Source organism: Pleurodeles waltl, chromosome 6 (genome assembly GCF_031143425.1).
Source record: "Pleurodeles waltl isolate 20211129_DDA chromosome 6, aPleWal1.hap1.20221129, whole genome shotgun sequence".
NCBI classification, from domain to species: domain Eukaryota; kingdom Metazoa; phylum Chordata; class Amphibia; order Caudata; family Salamandridae; genus Pleurodeles; species Pleurodeles waltl.
Genome location: NC_090445.1, coordinates 740,358,745 through 740,386,186, shown reverse-complemented (window position 1 = coordinate 740,386,186; position 27,442 = coordinate 740,358,745). Strand labels below are relative to the sequence as shown.

The window sequence follows — 27,442 nt, the reverse complement described above, 5'->3', positions numbered from 1 at the left end:
CACAACTACAATGTCACCCCTGATGTTATGTCACAACATGATCCATCCACACATCAATAAGCCTCAAAATGTATCCGCTCTGCCTCCCACTACACTTGTGTTGACAGAGTGATGCAAGTGGGTGGGCTTTCCACATGCATCCTCCTATCCACTTACACCCAGATTAATGGCAAAGTGGCAGTGCCCTGCTGCGCCACTTTTGAAATGTAGGGATGCACTGTATTTAGAGGAATATGTCTCACCCCTGCATTTCCCCCTGTGCCGGCGCTGATTGAAGCTGCATGTGCCAACGCAGGCATCCATGCACCGTAGTGTAAGGCTGTCTGAGTTGAGGAGATAGATTGTTCATGTGCAGGAAGGGGCACCTTCTTGTACAGAAACAATCATCCATGGCATTTTGCTAGTGCTATGTGTGCTGCAAAATGCAGCACACATAGAAAAAAGCAAAAAACAACTAAGAACAAAAGCATTCCTCCTCATTTTGCCATGCTAAGCCACCCCAGGGGTGGCATTAGTAATTACTGCTGCCACAGATGTACGATTTCCTGCAAATCTGGGGAAGTATCAAAAGCAATGGAGTTTGTGGTGGAACAGACACTGCAACACCGATTGCATGCCCCTCTGACACAGAAAATTGCGTTGGAGGGGCCCATATTTATAAGGAGGCTTAACACCACAAAAAGTGGAATCCCACCTCCCTGTAAATTTCGAGCAGTGAAAAGTGCCACTGGAGTGTTGCATAAAGTGAGTCTCTGGTGGTGATAGAGCCTTGTAAATCTGGCCCCTAGAGTCATGTGTTCTGCATCTTGCACCATACAAGATAACAATTAACCATCTCGTGTGTATGTGTGTAAACAGGAAGGTCTACCTTCCACCAAAACAACACTCAGTTCAGCAATGCAGCCATCCTTGCAGCTATGCAACAAGGAAACCTGAGATGCACGGATGATTGTTGTCCTGCAGGAAGGGAGAAAACCCAGTTTGCTCACATACACACAACATGGTTGAATCTCACAATGGGTGGTGCTGGATGCTGGAAACACCACACAAAGTGGAGAGGAGGATGCTTGTGGACAGCTCACTCCCTAGCATCTCTCCAACAACACACGTAGAGTGGCAAATGAGTCAGTTACTAACTAAAATATTCCACGTATTTCTGTACATCTCCACTTGTGATGTGAGCACACATCTAGAACAATGCCCAAGGCTTGCAAAGTAAACACAGTCAAGTCAATGAAAGGGGTACATATGTCAAAGACCACGATTAAACAATTAAGGTAGGGATCTGTGGACTGACTGTCAGATTGTGCAAATGGTGACTACACACAAATTATGCTCATGTGGCCCAGTGTGCCATTAGGGGTCCACAAATGTGTGCCTTGATGTGGGGGTCTATAGCATGTCACTGAGCCACCAGTAGCAAGCAAATGAACAGCCACTACAGTCAAATATTGCCCTTTCACTATCCAATTGCAGAGGATGATGCCTTACCTCCTGCAGACCTGCCTGTCCTGGATTTTACAGATGGTATGGATGACCAGCTGCCAACCATCAATGCTAACACTCTCCAGGATGTTCTGAGTTCCTTCGAGATTCCACCTCCATTTGCAGGGTGGTCACACACCGTTGCGGGGTCTCCACATGAACCACCCAACTACCAACACACAGCCTCGACCAGTCCTGCCACTGCCCTGGACTCTGAGGACCCAGACATTACCTTTCAGAGGACAGTGGTAGGAGTCCATCTGGAGCTGGCATAGCAGGTGTGGTGCGGGTCGGCATGGAGATCATGACAGGCAGCCTAGAGGGAGTGCAGAGGTGCCTCAGTCCAAATAAGGACAACTCTGCTGCCATCAGAGGCACCCACTCCCCGCTATGTGGACTCCAGCAGTCCCTGGCTGACATAGCTGCTGTCATGAGGCAGAGGCTTGACCAATTGCCCTCCCAAGGTGCTAGCAGCATGATTCATACCACGCTGGGGGCTATACAAAATGCCCTGGAGTCTATACTGCAGGACATGGCCTCCCTCAGTGAAAACATGGTTGCCTACCACCATGATGTGTCACGATCTGCACAATGCTTCTCACCTTTGACTGAAGGGTTTGAAAGAGCACCCGGTCATCTGCTGGTTCTGGATTGACCAAGATAGGGGCAACGTTTTCTAGTAGCCACGATGCTGCTTGACAGGAAAACGCCAAAGCAGACCATACCCTCCAGAAGGAGTCCCAGAGGAAAAAAAAACAAAAAATGGGAAAAACCTCAAGAACAGGAACTCCTGAAAAAGAGGAAAAAACAGGAATGAAACCTGGAAAAAAAGAGGAAAAATTCACAATCAGTGGAATAGGAACTGGAAACAAACGACGAACAGGAGTGAAGATCACCACCAAAAGTAAGTGTTTGCAACGCAAGGCAGATCAGAACTGAGTGACAAGGGAGTTCAGGACTGAGTGACTTATATGCTGGAGGACAGGAAGTGACAACACAGGAAAAAGAAACAACACCATCTTGGACTGGGAAAAGGCCCATAGAAGAGATTGGGAAAAAAGTAGCAGAATAAGAGAAAAATGGCATGCTGGGAAAAAGGAACAGAAGAAGACAACATGGAACCCTGCAAGAAGACAGCATGGAGACCAGAAATAAGAAAAAGAAGAGAGTACATAAAAAAACAGAAGAAAAGAAGAAAAAGAAAAAGTAAAGTAGTCCACCACCAACAGAATATAAAAAATATCACAAAGACAGGTAAGGATGACGTGACCGGGAGCATGAAAAATGCTTCCTGGCACGTGTCGCAAGAGCTGGGCAAAAACGGGGAGTTTCGGTCCGACCGCGCTACACAGAGACGCCGCGATTAATTGCGTGGTCACATGATGTAGCAGCAGTGTTGTGAAACCAGCAGTTCCTCCTTGCTGCAGTGATGCCTTATGCATTCTGAGAAATGGCAACTGCCGGGACCTTTGATTTCACATCACATCTCTATCACCTGATATGTTTGTGTCCCCTCAACAAGGCCAAAATCCCTCTGCCATACTAACAAAGTGGTGCCATGGAAGCATTGCACCACTTTCTCACCCCTTGCGCTACATTATGCCTTTTGCCAGGCATCATGTATGCAAGGTGGGTTTCACCCAGTAGGGGGGCCTAGAAAAATGTTGCTGGGGATTCTAAGAGCTTCGCACAGCTTGATTTATTTTTTCTCCTTTTAACACCTGCTCAGAGCAGGCGTTACAAGGGGGAACACCATTGGTTAAAATGGGCCTCTATGTACTGTTCAGGCTTAGTGCCAAAATATTATGCGCTAAGCCTAAAAAGTACATCAATAGCGTCTACAAATTTTACCCTAATGCACAATACCTTGTGGCATGGTGTGCCAAATTTCGAATGCGGCTCCTCACACATAGTGCCGGTAGGGGTGCGCTAAGGGGGACAGGAAGAGCGCTGCTGCACTGGGTGCAGCCTCATGTTTCTTAAATATTTACCTATCTGTGCACATGCCATTTTACATCTCCTAAGTACCAGGTAAACACTTACCATGCACATCTCATACACACGTGATGTGACCATGCTCGCTCACAATTATCATGATGGGTATATCATGTAAGTTAAACTACACACATCTTGTTTGCTACAATCTGTAGATGTCCCACATCCATCTGGAGAAGAGCTGAAATCTCTCTGTGTACTCAAGTTCCTTGCACAGCCAGTGCCTCACTTCATTTCTGAAGAGTAGTGAAGCACCAGTGGTGCAAGTATCTCATTGATAAGCCCCTTAAAGATCTCAACACATGCACATAAATTGTACCATGTCCAAGAAAATTAGTGCAACGTGTGGCACACAGTGCCGCAACATGTGCTGTGACAAGTATGTTGGCAACATCCATGCACTTCTAAAAGCCAGCACCTCTGATAGATATATCTTGACTGACATCAGTGAGTTTGTGGGCATAATTCCCTTTTTCTAAGACCCTCAATTCCATTGCAGCACGCATTGGCACCTGTGCATCAATCAACTCATTCCTCATCCTCAACATCACATCAGAAATGATGTTGATACCCAAGCATGGATGATGGTATCTTAATTGTCAATCATGCCATTTACACATGGCATTGCACACATCATACACTCTCACACACAGTCCTGGATCTAGACATGTGACATACAAGGTGACACCTACTGGCTGCATCGGAGTCTTCAAACCGGAAAACCTCTCCAACAGTGTAGGGTGGCGGTCCACCTGCAAGACATGACAGGAAAACATAGCTTTGTGACTGTTGAACAAATCAAAGCATGGACAACTGTCACACATTCAACTTGTTTAGCTGAGTGAGCTAGTCAACTTAGTGTTAGGAATGAGCAACTGGCAACTATTACATGTCTGTCAGAAAGACAGAGGGTCAGATTTAAAAGACCCTAGTGACGCTCCGGTTGCGTTTTTCATTGCACCATCTGTACAAGGAGCTGTAATGCCACTTTTTGTGGCATAAGGCCTCTATGTAAATATGGACCACTATGATGCAGTTTTCTGCATGAGAGAGGCCTGCAATGGGTGTTGCAGTGGGCGTCTCATCTCAGCAACCAATACTTTTGACTCTGCCCCAGGTGTACGAGGTATTGTAAATTGATGGCAGACCCAAACACAAACACCGCCCCAGGAGTGGCATTAGCATGGCAAAACAATAAGGAATGCTTGTATTCCTCCTCGTTTCTAGCTTTTTCTATGTGTGCTGCATTCTGTAGGACACATAGAAGAAGCAAAATGCCATGGATGATTACTTGTGTGCAGAAAGGGGCCCCTTCCTGCACATAAAAACAAACACTCTCTTCAATGCAGACACACTTGCACTATGATGCAAGTATGCCTTCAGCTTAATTAGTTGCTGGTGCAGGGCAGTGCCGTACTCTTGTAAATAATTCGTAGTCCTGCAGTTAAAAACTGACGCAGCGTGGCGTTGCTGATGTTAGCACAGCACCGTGCTGCACCTGTTGTCTTAATATCCGGCCCATAGTTAGCCCACAAAAACATGCACAGATAGGGGATGCAGACATACATATGTGTATCAGATATATATGTTAAACCTTTTTGAGGGACAGGATACTGTCCATTGGCCGAAGCTTAGAATTCTGTAGTGAATCTTTGCGAAAAACAAGCAAGCACTCAGATGCTTGACTCTTTTAAACTCATACTACACCACATAACTCCATCATGTGTATGCCATTTGTAACATGTCAGATGTCAGGACATCTGACATTGGTAACTATGGCATTATGGTTGCTCTTCGCATGTTTTGCACCATACATGCAGGTGCTGTACCTGCAAAGTGAAAATAGGCATTTTGATATCAATGGAATTGTCATGTAATCAACCTGCCTTACGCACAAATACAACTCCAAAAAAGGCACAGTTTAACCAAGCTAATTTAAGGGCTCTTTTTTCAGCTACGGCAGGAATACACAACTTGCATTCTTCAGGCCTGGCTCTGCCATCATGTGGCACCAAGCTTATAAACTGCCACAATGCTTGCACTGGCCAAATTTTGACATATGGTTAAGTAATACTTGCCTCCATCAGCAACATTACCTTTAAACACTAAGACATAGATGTTGCATTACGAGGCAATCACTCCTTCTTACATTTGTGTTCTTGTCGTGTCACTCTGCACATACATGACTCAAGGCACACACACCCTCCTGACTAACAATACTCCTGTATCTAGTTTGTCATCACTCAAACATTACTTGTCACATTTCCATAGTAGTGAAGCCCATGAAGGACATGTACATTTGTGCCTGGGAAACATGAACCCTTGCACCATTGCACATGTGTGTACAATTGTTGGGACTTTATTATGTATATGAAATATACAAGGTACACCGAGGGGAATATGCAGTTTGTCTGCAACCAGTGCATTTCTGACCTCTCATAAATGCAGGTTGGTTGAGACACAAAACTTTCTGTCCTGACCTATGTCATTACATGCTGCAGTTACCCTTATAGCCTACTGTCATGTTCATGCAAATGAGGATGTTGCAATGTAAAAGGGGTACTTACCAACAGGTCCACCAACCCCAATCACCAGGTGATCCAGGAGATCTCCTTCCTGGGCAATGAGGTCTGCCCACTTGTGTTGAGCTGGTTGTCCGTCCGCTCCACCGAAAAGATCCTGCACAGCTGGTAGAGCACCTTGCCCCACTGCAATTTCCTTGCCTCCGTTGGGTAGTCCATGATGAATCGGCCACCCTTAGCCAGCATGTTCAGGAGGTAGCAGCACACTAGCCAGATGAACCCTCCCAGTTCATCACCACTCATGCGATGGGCTCTCCCCTTCCCCGACATTTTGCAGGTTCTCTCCACTGCAAAAATAATGACCCCAAAAAAAGATATAACAATACCCTACCTAAACCCAAATATCCTAACAAACTACACTACCCCAAGATGAACATCCGACAATACATTTACAATAATAGGATTTACAAAAAACTTATAAATATCACAAATTGGACTTTGTGCAGACAGGACACAGCACAAAACTCTCTAAAACTCCCACTACTCAACCACCACAATCTCCACACAACCTCCCACAACCACAGATTAGAAGACTCTAAAGGAAAAGTGAAAGTAATTTCACTTTACCATGTGTGCAGCATGGAAGTCCTGTTACATCTGTTCCTGGGCATATGCATCACGTTTTTCTGATATGTGTCTTTCTTTTGATGCATGACAAGCTTGCGTGGAATTTTTCTATGAAGGCTGACAAGGCTTATCGACTTAGTATTGACACGCAGAGGCCAGATATAATTTTTGGCATGTACGTTGTTTGTAGGACAATGGCATGCCTCATAATTTTTTATGCATACCAGGCATGGATGGATTTTGGAGTGAAGGCTGAGAAGGCATGACAGTTTAGACACGCATGGTGCCTAGGCCATTGGCGTTCCTGGTTAGTATCCTTTTAGTGCTTTACGATGTAGAGAGAAGTACCGTATACGTCATTTTTTGTTTACGCATAATGCTCATGCCTGGATTTGGTGGAAAGGCTGACAGTGCACCCAGATTCACATGTCTTGTTACAGGGGCAATGCATCTATGTAGTTTGCATGATATGGCTAAATGTGTGTGCATGTGCATTTCATTGTGTACCAGTAACATAGGAATGTGTTACCATATGTTTGTATGTGTGTGTGATGCATGCTAGGACTGATACTATTTGCAAATGTGCATGTGTATGGAGACTCTTTGTCACATACATGTTTACACATGTGTACTGAGTGTACATACGTGTTGCTACTCATATTGTGGGTCTACCACATTGTCATGTCAGAATTCCGACTGTAATTTTCGAACCCACAACATAAGATAGGAAGGGCCATGTGCAATACATGTTCAGGTAAATGATACCCTTAACAAATCGTTAGCAAAGGTTGCTGTTGACTGAGGGTGGGATAAGATCCTGTAGGCCATCACAATGTGAGTACATGTATGTGCACACTCTGGTGTGTTGTAGGGAGCACACTTAATGATGCAAAGCAACACATGTAAAGTATATTTCCCCATGCATGCAAAATGTTGGATTTGGTGTGCTGGCGTGTCATTGTAGGTTTATATATGACATGTTTGTGAGGGAAAATATATGTATTGTGTCCGTTTAGTGATGCATGATACAGTGGTGTGGTTAGGGATTAGACACATACCAATTCTCGATTCCAACGGTGTCATATGTAGGCCATTGTCTTAAGGCTGTGTACACATATCAGTATAAAATATGTTTTACAATGTGAGGACATTTGTACTGGTCATAATAAGTTGTAAGTTATAATGTGACACATACACATTTTAGCATGTAAATTGTACTCATTTGTCCATCTCCAAGTAGACAGCACCAAGCCTGGTCCACCTAGCTGGGACATGTGTGGAAAACTTTAGGTCTTATGTGGTAACAACATAAAATTTGAATGTTCAATCTTTGCTGTTATTGCCAGATTGATAAAACTGGATACAATCTGTATGGAAGGGCTGCTCTTATGCAGTGGTGATGGCACCCTAGTCATCATTGCTCCTGTGGCACTTTGAATGGCCACACATTGGGTGGTGATCTGCCATCCTCATGGTGGATCATCAGCACTGAGATTCACAGTCCCCTGCAGATGTAAACATGCACATTTGTGATCCCATGGCCAAGTATGTTTTGTTACCTTTGTGGTTCTTGATGTCAGGCATGTCCTATCATGTACTAGGGACAGACAGCTTGTTTGTTTAGGAAATGTCTTATCGATTTCAATGGTTTTACATGACTAGCCATAAATAGTTGAGATTACTCCTAGGATGCTTGGTTAGCTCATTGATAGGTTGTGGAACTGGGTCATGCGTGTAGACCCAGGGTACAGATATTGTTCTCCCTGGGCTTCCCTTCTTTGTGGATGACCACTATTGAGGCCTGGTGCTGGTCTAACGGGACTACTCCCCACCTTTGGCTCTCCGCATACATCTGCTTCAGATGTGAGGCAAGCATAGTGTCTTTCAACTGATAGAATTCTATTAGTACGCCATTGGGCCCTGATGCTTTGCCTAGCTTTACATCACTCATGGCTCGTACAATTTCCTCCTGGGGAAGTTTGCCTTCTAAGGCTTCCTTATCCTCTGTAGGGAGGGTTAGGAGGGGGATGTCACCTAAGAACTCGCCTGCTTTGCCTTTAGTGCCGAAACACATTGCATAATTGCTTTTCCAATAGTAGTGGGCAAATGTTTGGGCTATAGATTCTCGATTACTAGCACATTCCCCTGAATCCTTCTGGATCTCAGGAACCTATCTATCCGCTGCCTCCTACCTGTCTAGCCACTCCAATATTTTTCCTGTCTTGTCCCTCATTTAATTGATGTGGTGCTGTGTTGCCCTATGTTGCATTTTAGCAGCTTCCTGGGCAACGTCTCGCTATTCTTTTTGCTTCAAGGGCTGGGTTGTGAGCTCCCTCTGATCCTTCCTCATCTGTAAAGCTGGCCTCAAGAGACAATAACTCAAATTCAAGAGCATTCAATTTGGCCCTTTTTAGTTTTTTCCCTTGTACCATCATGGAGATACCCATCCCCTTGACTACTGTCCTATAGGCTGCCCCAACATGAGTGCAGACTGGACTGAAGGGCTATTTTCCAGAAAATTATGGTTTGTTGCAGCTAAAATCCCTTCTCCAATATTTTGGCACTTTAAGGTACCAAGGGCTCAATATAATGTGGTTAGTGTTCAGCCTCTCGCCTGACCATACACCAGCCACAGGGTAAAATGGTCAGAAATACCCCTGGCTAATTTGGAAATCTCCCTGACTTTTAAAAGCTGGAGAGTTGCCATGAGAAAGTGATAAATTCAGGAGAGACTATCATGCACCTCCAAGTAAAAGGATAAAGTGCCAGGTTGCTGGCTTAAGAGTACACCATACATCCGCCAGTCCCTGGGCAGTGAGGAAGTCTGCAAATGGTTGTCTAACTGAGTGCAGGGGCCTGGGGTGAGCTTGGTGAATGCTATAACTCAGTGTTGCGTTAAAGTCCCCTCACATGAACAATTCTTCATCTGGAAGACTGTGTAGCAGAGCAGTCAGGGCTGGTAGTACCGAGTCATGAAGTCATATTGGAATAAATACTGAAAATATGTTTAAGATGCCCCCCTCCCAAGTCCCAGAGAGCACCACATAGTGACCCAGCTCATTGGGCCATATTTGCCAAATGACCAGGGACAGCATTCTCTGCATCAAGGTTACTACTCATCTAGAGGAGGTGGTATGAGCCACATGAGCAGCCTTTTTATACCCCAAATGGTCCAGGGAGTGACACGTTTTACCTAGAGGTGAGTGTCTCGTAGATGAATTACACCAGGAGAGTCTGGTTTGGTGTACGTGAGCACCAATCCCCATTTGACTTTGTCGCCTAGGCCATTGGCGTTCCTGGTTAGTATCCTTAGGGTTGACATATTAACTTTGGACATCCCACTGTATGGTTAATGGATCACACCCAGGGGAGTGCTGGGCCAACACTGGGTGGGGTTTAGACTGTGAGAGTGAATGTCATGTGTGTCTCGGCTATGCTGACTGGCTGTAGATATCTTGCTTGGACATATACTACAACAATAATCCCATTACCCCCTCTTTAATCATGAATCCCCCTCCCTCCTACAATGCGCTGCGGAATCCAAACTGCCCACCTCACCAGCTGCACATAGCACCTGTTGCCTCAACTAAACATACTGCTCACTACCACCTTCTGGCCCCCACCCAGCCTCTGACTGGAATGTCTTTACCAACTTTGTTTCTCATATCCTCTGTTTCAATCTTGCCCCCAATCACCGATTTAGGAACATTGAGGGCAGCTGCCAGCCCACCCACAAGATGCTCCGGGTGCATCTCCAGTGCCATATTTAGAGTCCCACGAGTCCCTCTTGTCTCCTCATGGGTCCCAAGATGCATTCCAGGGATCAGGACAATGCCCGGGGCTAGGCCAATTGTTTTTGCCCCACATCTTCAAGTGTATCACAATTCTCCTCTGCAGTGCTGCCACCATGGCACCTCTAAGGGCAGTCACAATGTCTTGACCCTCCTGCCACCTGACATCCATCCAGCCAATCCCGGCCATCTTCTGGGCTTGATTAAAAAGTGAGTTTTGCACGCTGTGACTAATCAAAGCTACATTGAATAAATCTTTTAATACTTGTCCCATTCCCTCTGAGCCTTCTTCACCTAGAGGAAACAGCGGTGCAGCCTCTGGACCTGAAGACTGAAATTGGGGAAGAAGGTAACCCAAGCGTTACCTGTATGCAATGGGGAGGGGCACTGCAAGCTGCTTGGAGAATCACATCCTGGTATCGGAAGTTGATGAGTTTTGCTATGATGGGACGAGGTTATGCTCCAGGCTTTGATGTTGCATCTGGGATGTGTGGGCTCGCTCTATCTAAAAGATTTTGGAAAGTCCACATGTTTGCAGCTGATTCAGGATGAGATCCTCCATGAACAGGTCCATGGCCATACCCTTGGTATTTAAAGGTACCACTAGTATCCATACATTATTTTAGGAGAGATACCCCGGGGCCCAATGATACCCATGGTGTGCCCCTATTAAACAGCTGCTCGGAGCAGGTGTTACAAGTAGCAGCAAAATATGACACAGTTGATTTTCTAATATTCCACTGCAGCATTTTGGCACCCCCCCTTTGATGTAAGGAGGCCAAGTGTCCTCTCCGCCACGCCACATTTCTGGTCCCTCTGTTGCCTTCACTGTAGGCCCACTCTGCATCCGTTGTAGGATTTCCAAAGGGTGTCATGACCCATGGCTGGATGCCAGAACCTCTCCCCTTTACAAATGAATGTGTGAACATGTGTCAATCATGCATATTAGTTATTTGCTAGGTGCCATGGCAAATATTTGTTTTGAGTGGAGTGGTGAATTAAACTTGCATCTGGTATTGTGTGTGTTCCTGTTTGGATGGATGGTTGCATAGGTATGTGGTGGTGCACTTTCCTGTCATGGGTTGTGCCTCAGGTACCTGGTGATTGTAATTTAAATTCTTGTCTGACAATTCACACATGCCAAATATATGTGGGGTTGTCTACATTTGAGCCTGGGCCCAAATTTAAGAGGATCTACCACCTGCCTGCACCACTTTAGCCTAATTTTACGTTCACTATTGAGGGCAAACAAAGTGCCATGTTTACAAAGTGGCACCATCCATGCACTGCAGCACTTAGTGACCCTTTGGGCCTCATTATGCCAGTGCAAGGCATCATGTATGCAAGGGGTGTGTTCCCCCATTGGGACAAATGCAAAAATGGTCCAGAGGAATACAAGAGGTTCCAATGCGTCATTTTTATCTGGTATGTTTGACATCTGCACACAGCAGGCCTAAGTAGGAGGCACACCATTGTTTCAATGTGCCCCTATGTACAGTGCAGGATTTGCACCATAAATGTGGCAATATTCCTACACAGTCCATCTATGGCATCCATTGTGTTGACACTATTGCACCTACTCTGCGCTATGGTGCATCATATATTGAATACGTCACACACTTAGGGGTGGAGCTTAGGGGCACAAGTTAAGTGGCACTACTTTAGATGCTGTCCAACTTTTCTGACATGTGGCCCTTAGTACCTTCACTTTAGATCTGCAGAAGAGTGATGTTGTGGAAGTTTGTACCTATTTTGTGTGTTGTGTCCCATGTAACAGGCGGAGGGCCCTGTGTGTTGGATGTGAATCCCACCCCTTTGCCCTTGAAATACCTCCCTTGCACAAAGGGTTGTTGTTACCAATTGCTGGTTGGCATACGTATGTGAATGAGGTTCATATGCCCAGTGTGGCACAGTTATATGGGATGTATTGTGATCTATGCAAGATTTTTCAGACAGCTGCGGGACAAGACAGGTCATGATGTGCTTTCAGCACTGCCCTGCATCGGAGTCCAGCCCTGCTAAGTACAATGTATCCTCATTCATATGCATTTCTGGCCTCTCCCTATACATTGGCTGTAGTTCATCTGCCACAGCCCACTGCTGGTACCCTTGTATCATGGTATTGAAATGTGGGATTTACGGGTATGTTTGTTGGTGTGCTGTGAGGTGTCTATTGCTGCACATGATCTTTCATTGATGGTGATGTATTTCAATGTGTTCTGCACTATGAAGCACACAAGGGAAAGTTGAACACAGTGAGTATATCTGTTATGTTTTGCTGATATGTAGATGGTGATGGGTGCACTTGGGTGGCAATTAATATTGGTGCTGCCTGAGGTTTCTACAGCATGGTAAATAAGGGACAGTGCCAATATGTGAGTTGTTTGACGGTTGAATGTCCGTTGCAATTCACTTAGCAGAGCGATTCCTTGGTAAGTATTATGTGTGAAGGATCTGTGTTTTGTTGTCAAAATGTAGACACACATAGTTGTTTGAAGGATGCTTTTGTATTCAAAGGGGACATTGCTCCACCTGTCCATTCTGTGATGTGTCAGTCAGGTGGTGCCAGGGACTTGTAGATATGGGCGTATGTGAGGGTGATGTGCATTGAATGCAGCGTAGTCTGGCATGTGCCATATGTGTTGTGGTCTATACATCTGTGTTTCCCTACCCATGTGTGTTTAGTGTGGTGTATGTATTGTTAGTACTACCAGTTTGGTGTGTTGTCTGTGTTATGATTTGTATGCTATCTTACCTGCAAGTAGGCCATTGCCATATTGTCCATCCTGGAATAGTCGGTTCATAGTAGAGTGCCTGAAGATGTAAGCATTATGGACACTGCCGGGATATTTTGCAAGGATGTTTGAGATAATTCCACGGTGGTCCATGATGGCCTGCACATTGATAAAGTGTATATGTTTGTGGTTCCTGTAAAGATGTTCGGTTGCAGCAGGAGGGACAAGTTGGACATGGATGCAGTCCATTGCACCCAGCACATGCAGGAAGTCAGCAATTTGATAGAAACCTTGCTTAGTCTCCTGCTGCAATTCCTGGGTGTTGGGGAACTGGACATTGTGGGGTGTGAGTCTGATAATGGCATCCAGGACCTTTGGGAGGAAGGCAGAGAGGGATGGTTTGGAGATCCCACTCACATGTTCCGCAGTCTTCTGGAATGAACCTGATGCCAGCAAGTGGAGTACAGCCAGGAGTTTGATCATGGGTGGTAATGCTGTATGACTCTGCACTCTTGCTATGATGTCTGGCGCAAAGTGGTGCAGAAGACATACAATGGACTCCCGCCTTGGATGGTAGAATCTGATCACCTCTTCTTCGCTAAGGGCCAGAATGGCGAAAGATTCTCTCCCACTCTATGCTGCCTTGTGGCTGCTGTGGTGATGCTTGCAGTTGCTGCAGTAAACCTACCTTGTATATCATTGTCATTAAATGACACAAGGTGAAGTGGTCCTCTCAAAAAATGATGCTAAGTCGCATATATTTTGAAACTAGACTGCTCTAGCGACCAAATATAAATATGCCGTTGAGTTAGTGCCACTTTTGCATCAGAAAATGGCGCAAAGGCAGCGCTAAGTTTTCTTAAATCTGGGCCAATATTAAGAACTGAAAAAACGAACTTCAGTAACAGATGTTAAACTGCACCAGATCATTTAACTGATTTAACACCCGCCGATCCGAGGGAGCCTGACGCTCATCCCTTAATGAGCGTGCCTCCCCGTTACAAGTTAGTCTTCAGCTGTAACGAGCTGTATTTCCATACTTGTGCAACCCTGCGGCAGTAAACTGCGATCACACTGCCGTGAGTTGACTACTGCTAAATTAATGTGATGGAAAGAAAAGTGGATGTCCTGAAGCACCTGTCAGATGGTGTAAGCGCTATAGAAAAACATAAAATAAACAAAAAAAATGAAATAGAGGCAAAACTGGCATGGCGCACATGGCAACTCGGATCACTCCAGTTGTGTAATGAATGGAGAACTAGTTATACAAACATCACACTATGGTGCCACAATTACAGACAATGTCTAGTGATTCAAACTCTTATAGATAAGGGTGCTTATGCCTTACTCTGAATTTCCCCGTTCCCTTCTGGTCAATTCAAGTCTTGTTTATTTTTGTTATGTTTTTTGGAGCCTAAGTGCATAGGAGAAAAGACTAAGTTAAAGAATGCAGCTGAGTCCCCCTGAGGTGAGTGGTTAACACGGTGGTTTCTTGTCCACATTGAGTGAGGCACTAGGGCCAGGTACTACATAAATGCAATGACCACAATTAGGAACACTGTATTGTGTATGTAGCACTAAAACATCCAAACAAACCTTGCTGCCTTTTCACTCCTCCACCCCTTGTTTATGACAGAGGATGCTCCAAGTGGAAGACGTCAACTGCATCTGTGTGGATTGGCTGGGTGGATCGCGAACGCTGTATTCTCAGGCCTCAAACAACATCCGAGTAGTTGGAGCGGAAATTGCGTACTTCATAGACATTCTGTCGGTAAGCAGTGTTATTTTGTATGCATTTCCATGTGACTCCTTTATTAACTTCATTGCTCTCACTAGGTGGCAAATCAACACCACTGAAATAGAAACATTACATGAACTACAGAACCTGTTTCACAGAGCCATTGGAAGTGAAATGTGCTATGATTTTCTATACAGATTAGCATGAATCATGCTGCTCCGTTGCATATTTTTTAAGTTGCGGGAGAAACCTTCACAGTCTATTGAAGGTTTGTAATATCAACAAATACTGCTCTTAGGGTGAATCAACATATTTCCCAAAAATATTAAGCTCATGTTGGAGGAAAAATGAGTTTGTTTATAAAAATATCTAGAATTTAAGTACAAAGTGAGCACAGGGAAGCTAATGATGACTGTGCAGATATTGCACTCAGAACAATTTTCTTTATCTGGAAGGTTCAGTTTTTCATGCAAGTGACAATGATGGCTGGTGGGACTTTTTTAACCCTCCACCTGGTGATCCTGATTGATTCCAATCCGTACAATGACGGGATGGATCCCTGGAAAAGATGTATTGATGCCTTTTTCTCTATTTGGACAGGGTCCATTGAGAGATTAAAAGAATTTCATAGCTAGGAGTTGGACCTGGCCCTTTTACGGGGTCATTCCCCAAGCTTTTTGCCTTTTCCTTCTTATTTTTCTGACCCTTTTTGGCTGACGTTATGACTCTGAGCACTTTACCGCTGCTAATCAGTGCTAAAGTGCATGTGCTCTCCCTTGTAAACATGGTATGATTGGCTTATAGCTAATTGGCATATTTAATTTATCCATAAGTCCCTTGTAAAGTGGTATCTCTATGCCCAGGGCCTGTAAATTAAATGCTACTAGTGGGCCTGCAGCGCTGCTTGCACCACCCACTGAAGTAGCCTTTCAATCCTGTCTCAGGCCTGCTAGCGCAGGGCCTGTGTTTGCAGTTTTCTGCCACAGGGACCTGGCATTTAAATTTACTTGACAGGCCCAGAACTCCCCTTTCATTACATGTAAGTCACCCCTAAGATAAGCCCTAGTTAGCCCTATGTGCAGGGTGCATGTATGTAGAAGGCAGGAAATGTCCCTAGTAGCGTGGCCTGTCCTGGTAGTGACAAACAGACTATTTGGTTTCCCACTGCTGAGAGCACTGCCTTCCAATAGGATTGCATTGAAAATGCCCTGCCTTATGTATAGGGGGTATTGTCTGATTTATGAGGGGTAGCGAAGGCATGTTTGCTATGGTTTTAATGGTAGTGAGAAATGCTGCTTAATGGTGTTGGTGGATTTCTTTTTATTATCATTACAGAATGCCACTTCTAGAAAGTGAGCATTTCTCAGTGCTTATAACTCTGGTGTTTGCAGCTTGACTCCAATCCACGTCAGGGCAGAGTGACAGTTGGGCTTTGTGCATACTTTTCAGACAGCCTGTACACTGGTAGGATGGAGATGTCACAGAGGTGCATCTTCATACTGAATAGACTTCCTGGGTTGGGAGAAGGGAGAGGGGGGCACGCCTGCATTTGTAAAGGCTGTGCCCTGGCCTCACACAAATGCGTCGTTTACCCCTAACTGATGTTTGGAGCCTGTGCTGGAGGAGAGAGGGGGCACTCCCAGAACCAGTTGTAACTGGTTGGAACCTCCTCCCCCCTCTCTGTGAATCACACTGTAAGCTGAGTATAAGTACAGGAGATTTTTCCCCACAATTGAGACATGAATGGACATTCTTGGGACATCTTCAGGACACAGAACGCTATTGAGTGAACTCACCAGGGCCTATCTTGGACTGCTGCTGCTGTGCTGACCTGTGACCTGCTAGGTCACTAGGAGAAACTGCCACCATCTGCATCCCTTGTGCTGGCCTGCTAGCCCAGTGCTTCCCCCCTCTTCTGTCTCCAGGGGCAGGGTGCTGTGGCCCCTGACCCCTGAGACTATCACCACCACGAGGAGTGCTCCCTGGCATCCCTTAGCGCCTGGAGGGTGCTTGATGGTGCTTCCAGCACAATGGGTGCCTCTTGGCTAATAAGCGCCGTACCGCATTCCCAGAAAATGCGTGCCTAGAGAAGCACTTCCCTGAGCCCTGCGAGGGAGAATCATTGCTGCAGCCCGGATTACTCGAGCGCATCGGAACCACGCATCTTGCGGGGCACCAAAAGGTGAAGAGTGGAGCTACTGTGCTCCTACTAGTACCCCTGGGGTGACACATGCAGTGAGGAGGGCCCACCGGGCACGGATCGGCACCTCTTTTGGTGCACTTTCATCACAGTGGCCCGGCAACAGCAGAAGAGCGGCTCGCTCATCGTGTCGGGTGCAGCCACTTTCCGAGTGGAGGGAAGGCCTCATTGGAGGGGCCCCCTGCTCCAACAGGCCCCAGTTGACCAGGGAGCGCGAGGCGACGAGGGAGTCCTCAATGGAGGCTCCCCCACTTTTTTTGCACCAGAGATCGCGAGTGGGTGGACACCTCATCGGAGGCCCCTGCATCGCCAGGTCTCTTCTTCTCCCCCCTTGTTTGCGAGGTTTGGATTCGGCGTCCCCCCCCCCTTGTGGAGAGGCCCGCAGAGGCCCGGGAAGGGGCACCCTAGAGGTTGTGGGTCCCAGGAGGGAGCCCGATAAAGAAAGAGAGGGTTGCGTGCCACCCCCTCCCCCAGGATCAACACACAGCCCCCATTTTGCGCAAGGACTTCTGGGGGCCCTCCCCCACCCCCTCCTTCCCCCCCACTTGTCCACATCACATCACTAGAGGTGCCTTGACCACATATAAACAGGTACTTTCAAAGCTCATGAGACTTCAAATGTTCCTAGTATGGACGTGGTGAATTAACTATGTTAACATGTGTCTTTTTGCATCATAAACTTGCTGATGTGGCTTTTAGGGGCCAGACATGCAGTTATGTGTTGATTACTTGCCATATGGTTTTATAATGTTCCTGATTTAGGCATGTATGATACTTTTATGAAAAGTGCAGTTATTTCTTTTAGATTTTGATTCCTGACTACTGCTTATGTTGAAGAATCCTGAGTACTTGTGTGTTCTATTGTGACTACTGCTTATTCTTGCAGAGTATTAGTAACCTGTGTAACATTCTGACAACTGCTAAGGTAGCAGGATATTACTGACATGTAATGTTTGGCCTAATTATGTTTTGTGCAATACAGTTTATTTTTACATAGCTCAGTGTTGTGTTTACTTTTTGGAGTATAAATAGCATCATGTGTGTTGTGCAAACGCTTTACACATTGCCTCTGGGACAGGCCTGACTGCTCGTTCCAAGCTACCAAGGAGGCGATCAGGGGTTATCTTGGACGTGTAACTCCCTTGCCCTGACTAGAGTGAGTGGGTTCTGCCTGGCTTAGGTGCATACCATAGACAACCAGAAACCCCATTTCTAACACTAGGTAAATTGTTGGAGCAATGAAATCTAATCTACAATGGAATTCAGTAAGTCAAACATTACTTTTCTGGACCTGAAGGTTGTCCATTCTGAAGGAGACAATTATACTAAAAAAACACATTGTGAACAAACTAAGCAGAGTAACTGTCTACTGAAGAGCAAAAGACTTAATCCCAGCCACCTGAAAGATAACTTGATTGCAGGGTTTCTGAGACTACGCCACAACATCAGGGCAACTTTGTGTAGAACAAGAATGATTATTTCTGTGAGTCCCAGTCTGGTGATAAATTCACAGACACAGTCAGGGCTGCCTTCACAGACTTGTAAAACAAACCCTGAAAGCAGCTTGATACTATAGCTGAAACTTCATTTTACAATAGAACCATGTTCCTCAATTTGAAAGAAATGAATGAAAAACAAAACTTGGTATAAGGAACTATGGCCCACATTTATGAGTTTCTTGTGCCACTGTTGTGTCACTTTTTGTGACATGATGGTGGCGCACACCACTAACTCATATTTATGAGGCCATGCAAAGCCACTTTGTGTGGCTTTGCATGGCCTCACAAATATGGAGTAAGGCAAGGCAGCGCAAACCGCTGTGTTGCCTTACTCTGTGCTATGGAGGTGTTCCATGGGCATTGCAGTGGCTGTTCCCATGCAACACCCATGGATTTTGCTGCAGCCCAGATTTGCAAGATCTTGTAAACCTGGGGATGCGCCAAAACCTTATGCCTTCCCAGGGGAGGTGCAACAAGGAGAAATATCACTATTTGTCTTTGATTTCTTTCTCGTCATGTCATTTACTTATCATCTATGTTGGTATTGTGAAATGATTTACATATGTTTCTCTAAGTAGCCTGACTGCTCTTTGCCACACTACCAGGCTGAGCTAAGGTTTACTAGTGTGAACCAGAGGTCAACTGCTGGGTAATGTGCTAATATTACATTGTAAAACTCCACAGTCATACCACATAATACTACCACCTTGCAACAGTGTGTCATGGGTGCATTCATCAACTGACTTTCTAGTAATGACACATGGCCCTGAATGGAATATATAAGATTCTGGGACCATTATTGATGTGGTTTTAGCAGTGATTAATTTAAGAATGTCTCACTATACCTTCCATGCTTCATATTTCTATAAACCATTTGTGGAGTGGACAGTCATGGGTAAGCATGTGTGAGACGCATTCAGAAATTATTATATTTTTGCAATGCGAGTAATGGTGTCTCAATTGACCAGTAAATGGCAATTCCATTACATATTCTTTTTCATTGCATTGCCTTATTTTTCGAGCTTTGGGGCATATTTATGACTTTCTGGCACAGGGCAGTGCAGCAGGTCACCTTGCTGCAAGGAGAAATATCACTATTTGTCTTTGATTTCTTTCTCGTCATGTCATTTACTTATCATCTATGTTGATATTGTGAAATGCTTTACATATGTTTCTCTAAGTAGCCTGACTGCTCTTTGCCACACTACCAGGCTGAGCTAAGGTTTACTAGTGTGAACCAGAGGTCAACTGCTGGATAATGTGCTAGTATTACATGGTAAAACTCCACAGTCATACCACATAATACTACCACGACCCTTTTTGGCTGACGTTATGACTCTGAGCACTTTACCGCTGCTAATCAGTGCTAAAGTGCAGGTGCTCTCCCTTGTAAACATGGTATGATTGGCTTATAGCTAATTGGCATATTTAATTTACCCATAAGTCCCTTGTAAAGTGGTATCTCTATGCCCAGGGCCTGTAAATTAAATGCTACTAGCGGGCCTGCAGCGCTGCTTGCACCACCCACTGAAGTAGCCTTTCAATCCTGTCTCAGGCCTGCTAGCGCAGGGCTTGTGTGGGCAGTTTTCTGCCACAGGGACCTGGCATTTAAATTTATTTTTACTTTAGGTGAACATTTCTTTTTCAATTTAAACTTCAAAAAATATTTTTTAGTTAATTTAATATATTTAAATATGTAATTCAAAATTAAGTTAATAGTGCTGGTACATTTGCTTATTTTAAAATAAATATATACAACTTATTTACAGTGTAATTTAACTTAATATTGGTACTGATGTTTTATAGTTAAGTATACTTTTCTTTTTTACTTTCCCTTATACTTTACCATATAGAGTCTGCACAGTCAGGACGTGAGTCAGTTGTGTTATCCAAGACAAATACTGTAATTGACCAAGACTCCTTTTTGTCATTATATAAGGTATCCATGATCTCTATCTTGCCACTTAGCCCAATGATACTGGAAATACAAAGGGGTCTACCCAATTCACCCTACTAGACCTGGGTAAAACCAAACCAAATATCTAAAGCAATTGGTCAATTAGTAGGAAAGAATATACATATGTAATTCACATTCAATGAAGCAATGAATCTATCATTGGAAACGCAATTTAATCACTCTTAATCCAATCATATTTGTTACTCCCAACAGTTAGGACAAACGTTTAATTTACAACAATATACTACAAAAGCATATGTAGACATTATAAAACAGTTACACAAAGTGTTCAGCATTAGACATAGATTAATGCTTCAACATTCCTCTCTTTATTCAGAAAACCATGTGGTAATCACTAATAACTAAACCAGGAATCCACATATGAGAGATGGTTGCCTTGTTTATCACAGTCCTAAATCATACTTATTTACATCCCTACTAGGGGGGCTGTGATACAAAGTCCTTGAAGGACAAATTAAATCTTTCTTGCAACCTATCAATGTATAGAAAGTCGACGCATTTCGGCCCCTTAACATATCGGCCTCCTCAGGACTAACGGAGAGAGACAAACCCCATGTCGAGAGATACTTATATGTATCCCAAGTTGCTTTATATTCGTTTTGTTCGATCGTAGCAACACTATCTCATTTAGTAGTTGACATGACACGTTTCTACTTAGTGTACTTATTCCTCCTTGTCGGCCGGGCGAGTACGCCAATTCCTCGTGTTAGCTCCATGATAGCATTGTCATCAGGATGGGGGCAGGACGGTTTCTCAGTTCATGTATAAACACTCTCATGTTTAATAATTACTTTTCAAATAACCTGGTGTACTAAGGTGAAATTTTTCTGTGAGCTAAAGAAATACACTTTTTTCTATTTTTAAGACACCTTCTCATATTCTAACATGATCTATCTTGCATGAGAGATGCCAAATATCCTCAAGGCTTGCCTCATGCATGGGCTGTTAGGGCCTTTTTGCCCTGTTAATTTGTTGGCTTGCCAACCCTTTACTATTAGGTGGATGCCACATGTACATATAATCAAATAATTGCAGTGGGTCTTGTTACAGCTGATGAAACTCTTGATTACAAAGATGTGCTATTATCATAATAAGAAAAGTTCAAAATTCTGTCAGATATATATTCAAAGCATACACATCCATTGCACCTGAAACATCCCTTCACTTTTGTTGATAACCAAGTCGCAACAGGTTTCTGGCTATGAGCCTGATTTAGATTTAGCAGCAGGAATACTCCGTCAGAGATGTGACGGATATCCTGTCCACCTTATTAAGATCTCCACCGGATATCATGGGATCATAATAAGCTGGCAGGATATCTGTCACGTTTGTGATGGAGTATACCCATCTGCCAGGTTCTAAATCAGGCCCTAACTCTGTAAATGCCACTAGGGCTTTTTATGTTTGCTGCTCTCCAAAATAGAATCCCCAGGTTGTCTAGAAGGAAAGATGTCAGATCTTTGTCAACCTTTATCAGGTTCCAATATTTCAATAATATTGTAAAAACCTTTTTATTTTCAACCCTAAACAGGGTAATGAAAAAAATGAATGTATCCTTCTTTTCATGGGACATAACCTTTGGTTTGTCATGCAGAAATTTAACACTAGGTCCACAGCTGTCACTCCTGTACAAAACATTCAAGATCTGAAGAGCAGATCTTCTTATTGTTAAAATTCAGATGTACTTCAACATTAATTCAATCGATATTTAAATAATGATGGTATTTTTTCAAAGAGCCCACAGTGTCATCGCATATCTAAAAAATACTGCCTAAACATATTACCACGAATACCACATATGTAGCCTTTGTGACAGTTTTCATATCAGGAATGCACCCTCCCGAACCACCCAATAAAGAGTTTAGCATAAGAGGGGGCAAACCTGGCTCCAATTAGTGGCCCAACATATATGACGGAACTCCAGAAATTTAACAATCATGTCAACATGTTGCCTATGAGTTGCCAATTTGGAAGGAAAAAAAAGTAGTGAATTACCTGGAGGCCATGGGAATGCTCTTTGAACCTATAAAAGCTTTTGACATCCATTGTTACTAGCAAATAGATATTTTCCTAAGATATGTCCCATAATTTCTTAAATAGATCCTTAAAATCTCTCAAATATGCATGAATGTAGATTACTAAGGATAGGAGATAAAGATCTATGTACTCTGACAATCTCTCCGTTCATGAACGAATTCCAAAGCTAATCAGTCTATGAGTGACTTCACTGTGAAAAGTGCTTGTCATGGAGCTGTACCACAAATAGAAGAAATACAGTTGTGGCTGACTTGCTACCTCCAGTTGTCAACATGAAATCTAAGTGATTTGTGGGCTGGAATCCAACTTCCACTCTGTCTCAATATATGCTTGCCACTTTGGCTTATTCATAGTTCACCTTTTCTTTTTGTTGCAAGAGCTCAGTAAACCCGTGCATAGAAAGTCTAAGACCAGAGTCAGGAGATTTGGATATCTCCCATATTGAGTAACTAACAAAATATGTTCCAGGAGTCATAAAACATTTCATGCTTCTGTGACCTGCTTGTGCTGCCCCTCCAGTTGCATATCCACAGTGCAGGTGGACTGGCAGACAGACTAGTGGCCTCACTATATCCTAAAATGCTCAGCGCCACAGCCTGACGGGTCAACTTTGAAGCCTATCAGCCTCCTCATAGGGACTGGGAGGTAAGAGCACACCTTCCCCTTTTCTTGACACTACTGTGGCATTGCACCTGTCTCCAGAGGCTGAGTGGAAATGTTCAGATGCTGAGGAGGGGAACAGATGGAGGTAGACAGGACTATACAGATGGCTGCTGCATGGACCATGGTCTACTAGCTATTCTTGACTCTTTGTGCTGTCCGTCCAGGACTTAGACAGTACAAACGGGCTGGGCTGTGGACTTGGAGCTCTGTTGCATGCTAACTTCAGCACCCGAAGACTAAGCTGCCCTGTGGCTTATTGTGACCACAAGAAGAGGCTTACTGGGTCATCCCTCTCCTCCTGGGCGATCGTCTGGCAGAAACTCACAAGGGCTGTCGTATTACACTGGGAATTCTGGATCACTAGGCTGCACAATGGGACAAAACAAAGGTAGTAGAATCCTGACACAGACCAAGACAGCTAAATACACAGCTCCTCCAATGAGGCCAATCAGCACTAGCCCAGGTCATGCCTCTGCCCTACGTGATATGGAAATCACTGACACAGTAATGATCCTGCAGGAAATCTGGGCTTCCTAAGTGGCTGTGACAACCAAGACTGGGGAGGTAGGGGGCAGATGTCATGGTCCTGTGACAAGATCTCAGCAATGTAGCTAATATAATATTGGAGGATGAAGGCCGGGTTTCAAATCTTGAAGACGAAATGGCAATACTTTAAATGGAAGTATCAAAGCTCCTTGCGACCACCAGAATGCTGGAGGGGAGGGTGGAAAATGCCAAGAATAGATCCAGACGTGATAACCTCTAATTTGTTAGATTCCTATGGGGGGGATGAAATCCTCCTCCTCTGAAATATTCCTGGAGGACTAGCTTGTATCCTGAATTCACAGCAGAGCACTGTCATAATTTGGAATTGAAAGAGCAAGCATAGCACTGTCACTGAAGCCCCCTCCTGGAGTGCCTCCATGGACCCTGATTGCACATATTTTTAAATTTTGGAGCAGATACAATACTGCTTGTGGCACTTAAGAAAGAAGAACTTGTATACCACTCCTCCTGTGTAATGATGTTTCCTGACTATATTAGACAGGTCCAAAATATGTGTAAATCATTGGAGGGGGTGAAAAAGAAACTTCGCTATATGAACTATGCCTCTCCTTCCCACCAAACTCAGAGTGGTCCACAGGCTGAAATCATTCTTCATCGACACCCTGGAAGTGGCGTGAGAATGGATGGCTGAGAAACGGGAACTCAGATGATATGAACCTCTGCCGCAGTCCCTCCGAAACTAGCCATCATGCTGAGGGAGACTCTAATCAGGTAGACACAGAACTCACGCATGCACAGAATGTGAATGTGCTGGAGAATCTTCAGACTGATAACAGCCACCCAGTTGCTGACCTGTATGATAACAGAGATCTACCCTTGCACAGGATGATTAGGGTGACTGAAAGGCTCCACACAATTGGGGCGAGATGGCCCCCTGAGCAGTGAAACCTAAGGAGACAGCGAAGGGCAAAACCACAGACTGTACCTGCTCTTAGATTGGGGTAGAGATGGGGGCACATTCTGAATCTATGACTGAAAGAGGAATGTGGAATACTTAATAACTGTCTACATTCCAAATGTGGAGGATGTCCAAGCACTACCTGTTTGTTGACTACTAGGATATTATATTAGCTGATGAAAGTTGTGGGTATAGGTTGAAACAGGGAGTAGAGAGAGAAATGGATGGGTGAAAGCCATTTCTGATTTTGGGGAGTGGGTCGTTTTGAGCCCACATAAGGAAATGTGGGGATAGGGGACCAGTTGGGGATGTTTTCTTCAGATTGTTGTGACACTGTCATCCACATGCATCCTCTACGTCATTTACAATACCAAAGAGTGGACGGAAAACAGCCCCTTAGTCTCCCTAGTATATTCATGACCCAGTGGCGACACCTGAGATAGAACTCACTGCATTGAGAATCCTCTCCTGGAATGTAAATGACTTGGCCAATAGAATTAAGAGAGAAGTAGTAGCTCAATATCTCTGAAGACAACCAGTGTACTTTGTGTTGCTACAGTAGACTCATCTCCTGCTATCGCACTGCAGATGTCCCCACCAGTTTCCTAATATAGCCCTGGCCCACACTGACTTCATTAAGGGATCTAGAGGGATGGTGATCTTAGTGAGAAAGAATCCTCTGTTTAAGAAAGCTATAAAATGGGCGGTCCTTGTGTGTAGGTATGTCAGAGTACGGGCACCTGGGGCCAGCATTTTGTACTGATTCTCAATGTTTTTGTTTCCCCCGAACTTCAACTACAGTTTTTGATGTGATAGTCCCTATACTACTGGAATATAGTGCTATAGGGTGCATAATAGGTGGCAACCTCAATGGCATCCTAAACAGGAGAAGAGATAGATCTGCACCCTACATTGTTACAACACTGGTGACTGCTGGCTTGGTGCAGTGCTCAAACACACCCTGGGCTTGATGGACATCTGGAAGCTGAAACACCCACTAGACAGGTATTATTCTGTCTTCTCCGGTCACCATAGAACCTTTTCTGCCTCAGGGTATTTCAGATCATTCCCCCCCCCCCCTTAAAAACATCCTGGGGCATAAAAGGGGGTGGCACTGAGATGTCCTCATCTGGAGGCTCAATGCTTGGGACCTGCTGGATGCAGAGGTGCTGAAGGGTCTGAAACTCTATTTTGTTGAAAACACCTACGGTGGAATCCCCAGTTACCCTTTGAAAACCATACAGTTCCATCCTCAGAGACCGGATGCAAAACTTAGTGGCCCAGAGTAAGAGATATAGGGCTCAGAAGGTTGAAGGCTTGGAAAGGGAGATCATGGATAGAGAATCTCTTTATCTGACCCTGGGTGCAGAGGAAGAGTTAAGGTTCCTTGAGTTATGGAGGGAGGAATATGGGAATACCACTAACGATCCACCAAAATTCACTACATTGTGTAGCAGAAGCCACTAAATGAGGTTGGGACAAGTCAAGTTGCCTATTGGCTTGGCAGAACAGGAGAAAGGAAGATAGAAATGGGTGGTAGAACTCCAGTCAGATGATGGACAGACATTCAGAACAGGCTGAGGCATAGCAACAGAGATTGCATTATATGAGAGACATCGGCAAGCAGCCACACAAGACATGTCTGACTTTCATAGTGAATTATACCAAACTAACTTTATGCCAAGGAGACCAACACAACAGAATCTACAGAGACAACATAACTGGTTGGATGTGATAAGCCAGAAGAAGGAACTGCTTGCCATATTATCTCTGGATGCAGAAAAGGTGCTTGACTGTGTTGCTTGGACATACCTTAATATGACCCTACATGCATTTGGATTTGGCCCCAATTTCTGTAAATGAGTGACACTCCTCTATGAGTTACCCACAGTGGGAATGAGGGTTGGTGAGAGTATTCTCTGCCCAGTTTCCCTTGGGACAGGGTGCTAGGCAAGGGTGCTTATTATCGTCCCTCCTTTTCACCCTTAAACCAATGACAAGTTGGATGAAGGTAGGAGCAGATATTACAGGAATTCCTGACGTGATAGAACAAAGGAAAAGAAATCTCACTCTATGCAGATGATATCCTGCTATAGCTTTCTGACCCAAAGATGTCCATTACTACTGCTATGTTCCAAGCCTCTGAGAAGTATTCAGGGAACTGGAGAAACTGGGGGATATCAAGTCTGTTTCTCCTTGGCATCTGGTACCAAACAATTGACTCACTGCAATCTACAGGTTAAGAGAGATGGGTTTCGATACCTGGGAAATGAGATAACTTTGGACAAGTTGTAGTTCCTAGAAAGAAACCTCGAAGTGGTCCTTAGAGATTATCAGGTGGACAGAGAGTACTGGAGACAGCAGTCACTGTCCTTGATGAGGAGGGCTGCAATTTTGAAAATAGTTACGCTCCCAAACTACTGTAGGTCCCTACAAAATACCCTGTTCACCATCCTTGAGTCTTATTTTGTCAAAATAGACATAATCACACATACTGTTCTATGGGATGGGGGCACCCCAGATCCTCCCTTCAGTCCGTGAATTTATAATCTGACAATGGTGGCACCATGCTGCCAGAAATTAGGGCATAGTGGTGGACAATGCAGTTGTGTAATATGAATGAATTGGGGGTTTGTTCCGAAACTTGACTCTGCCACAAGATTGGAATGGCTTGGAATGGAGGTCATCACATGCATACACTATTTGC

At 44.5% G+C, this 27,442-nt stretch overlaps 1 protein-coding gene across 1 annotated transcript in view; it reads left to right on the top strand.

The window, feature by feature from the left end:
* LOC138302034 (pancreatic triacylglycerol lipase-like) overlaps nucleotides 1–27,442 on the top strand; it is a 200,033-nt gene that overhangs the window by 74,215 nt on the left and 98,376 nt on the right. Inside the window, exon 5 of the mRNA XM_069242448.1 lies at nucleotides 14,792–14,926. Within this exon, the coding sequence (XP_069098549.1) occupies nucleotides 14,792–14,926 (135 nt within the window). The remainder of the gene's footprint in view (nucleotides 1–14,791; nucleotides 14,927–27,442) is intronic.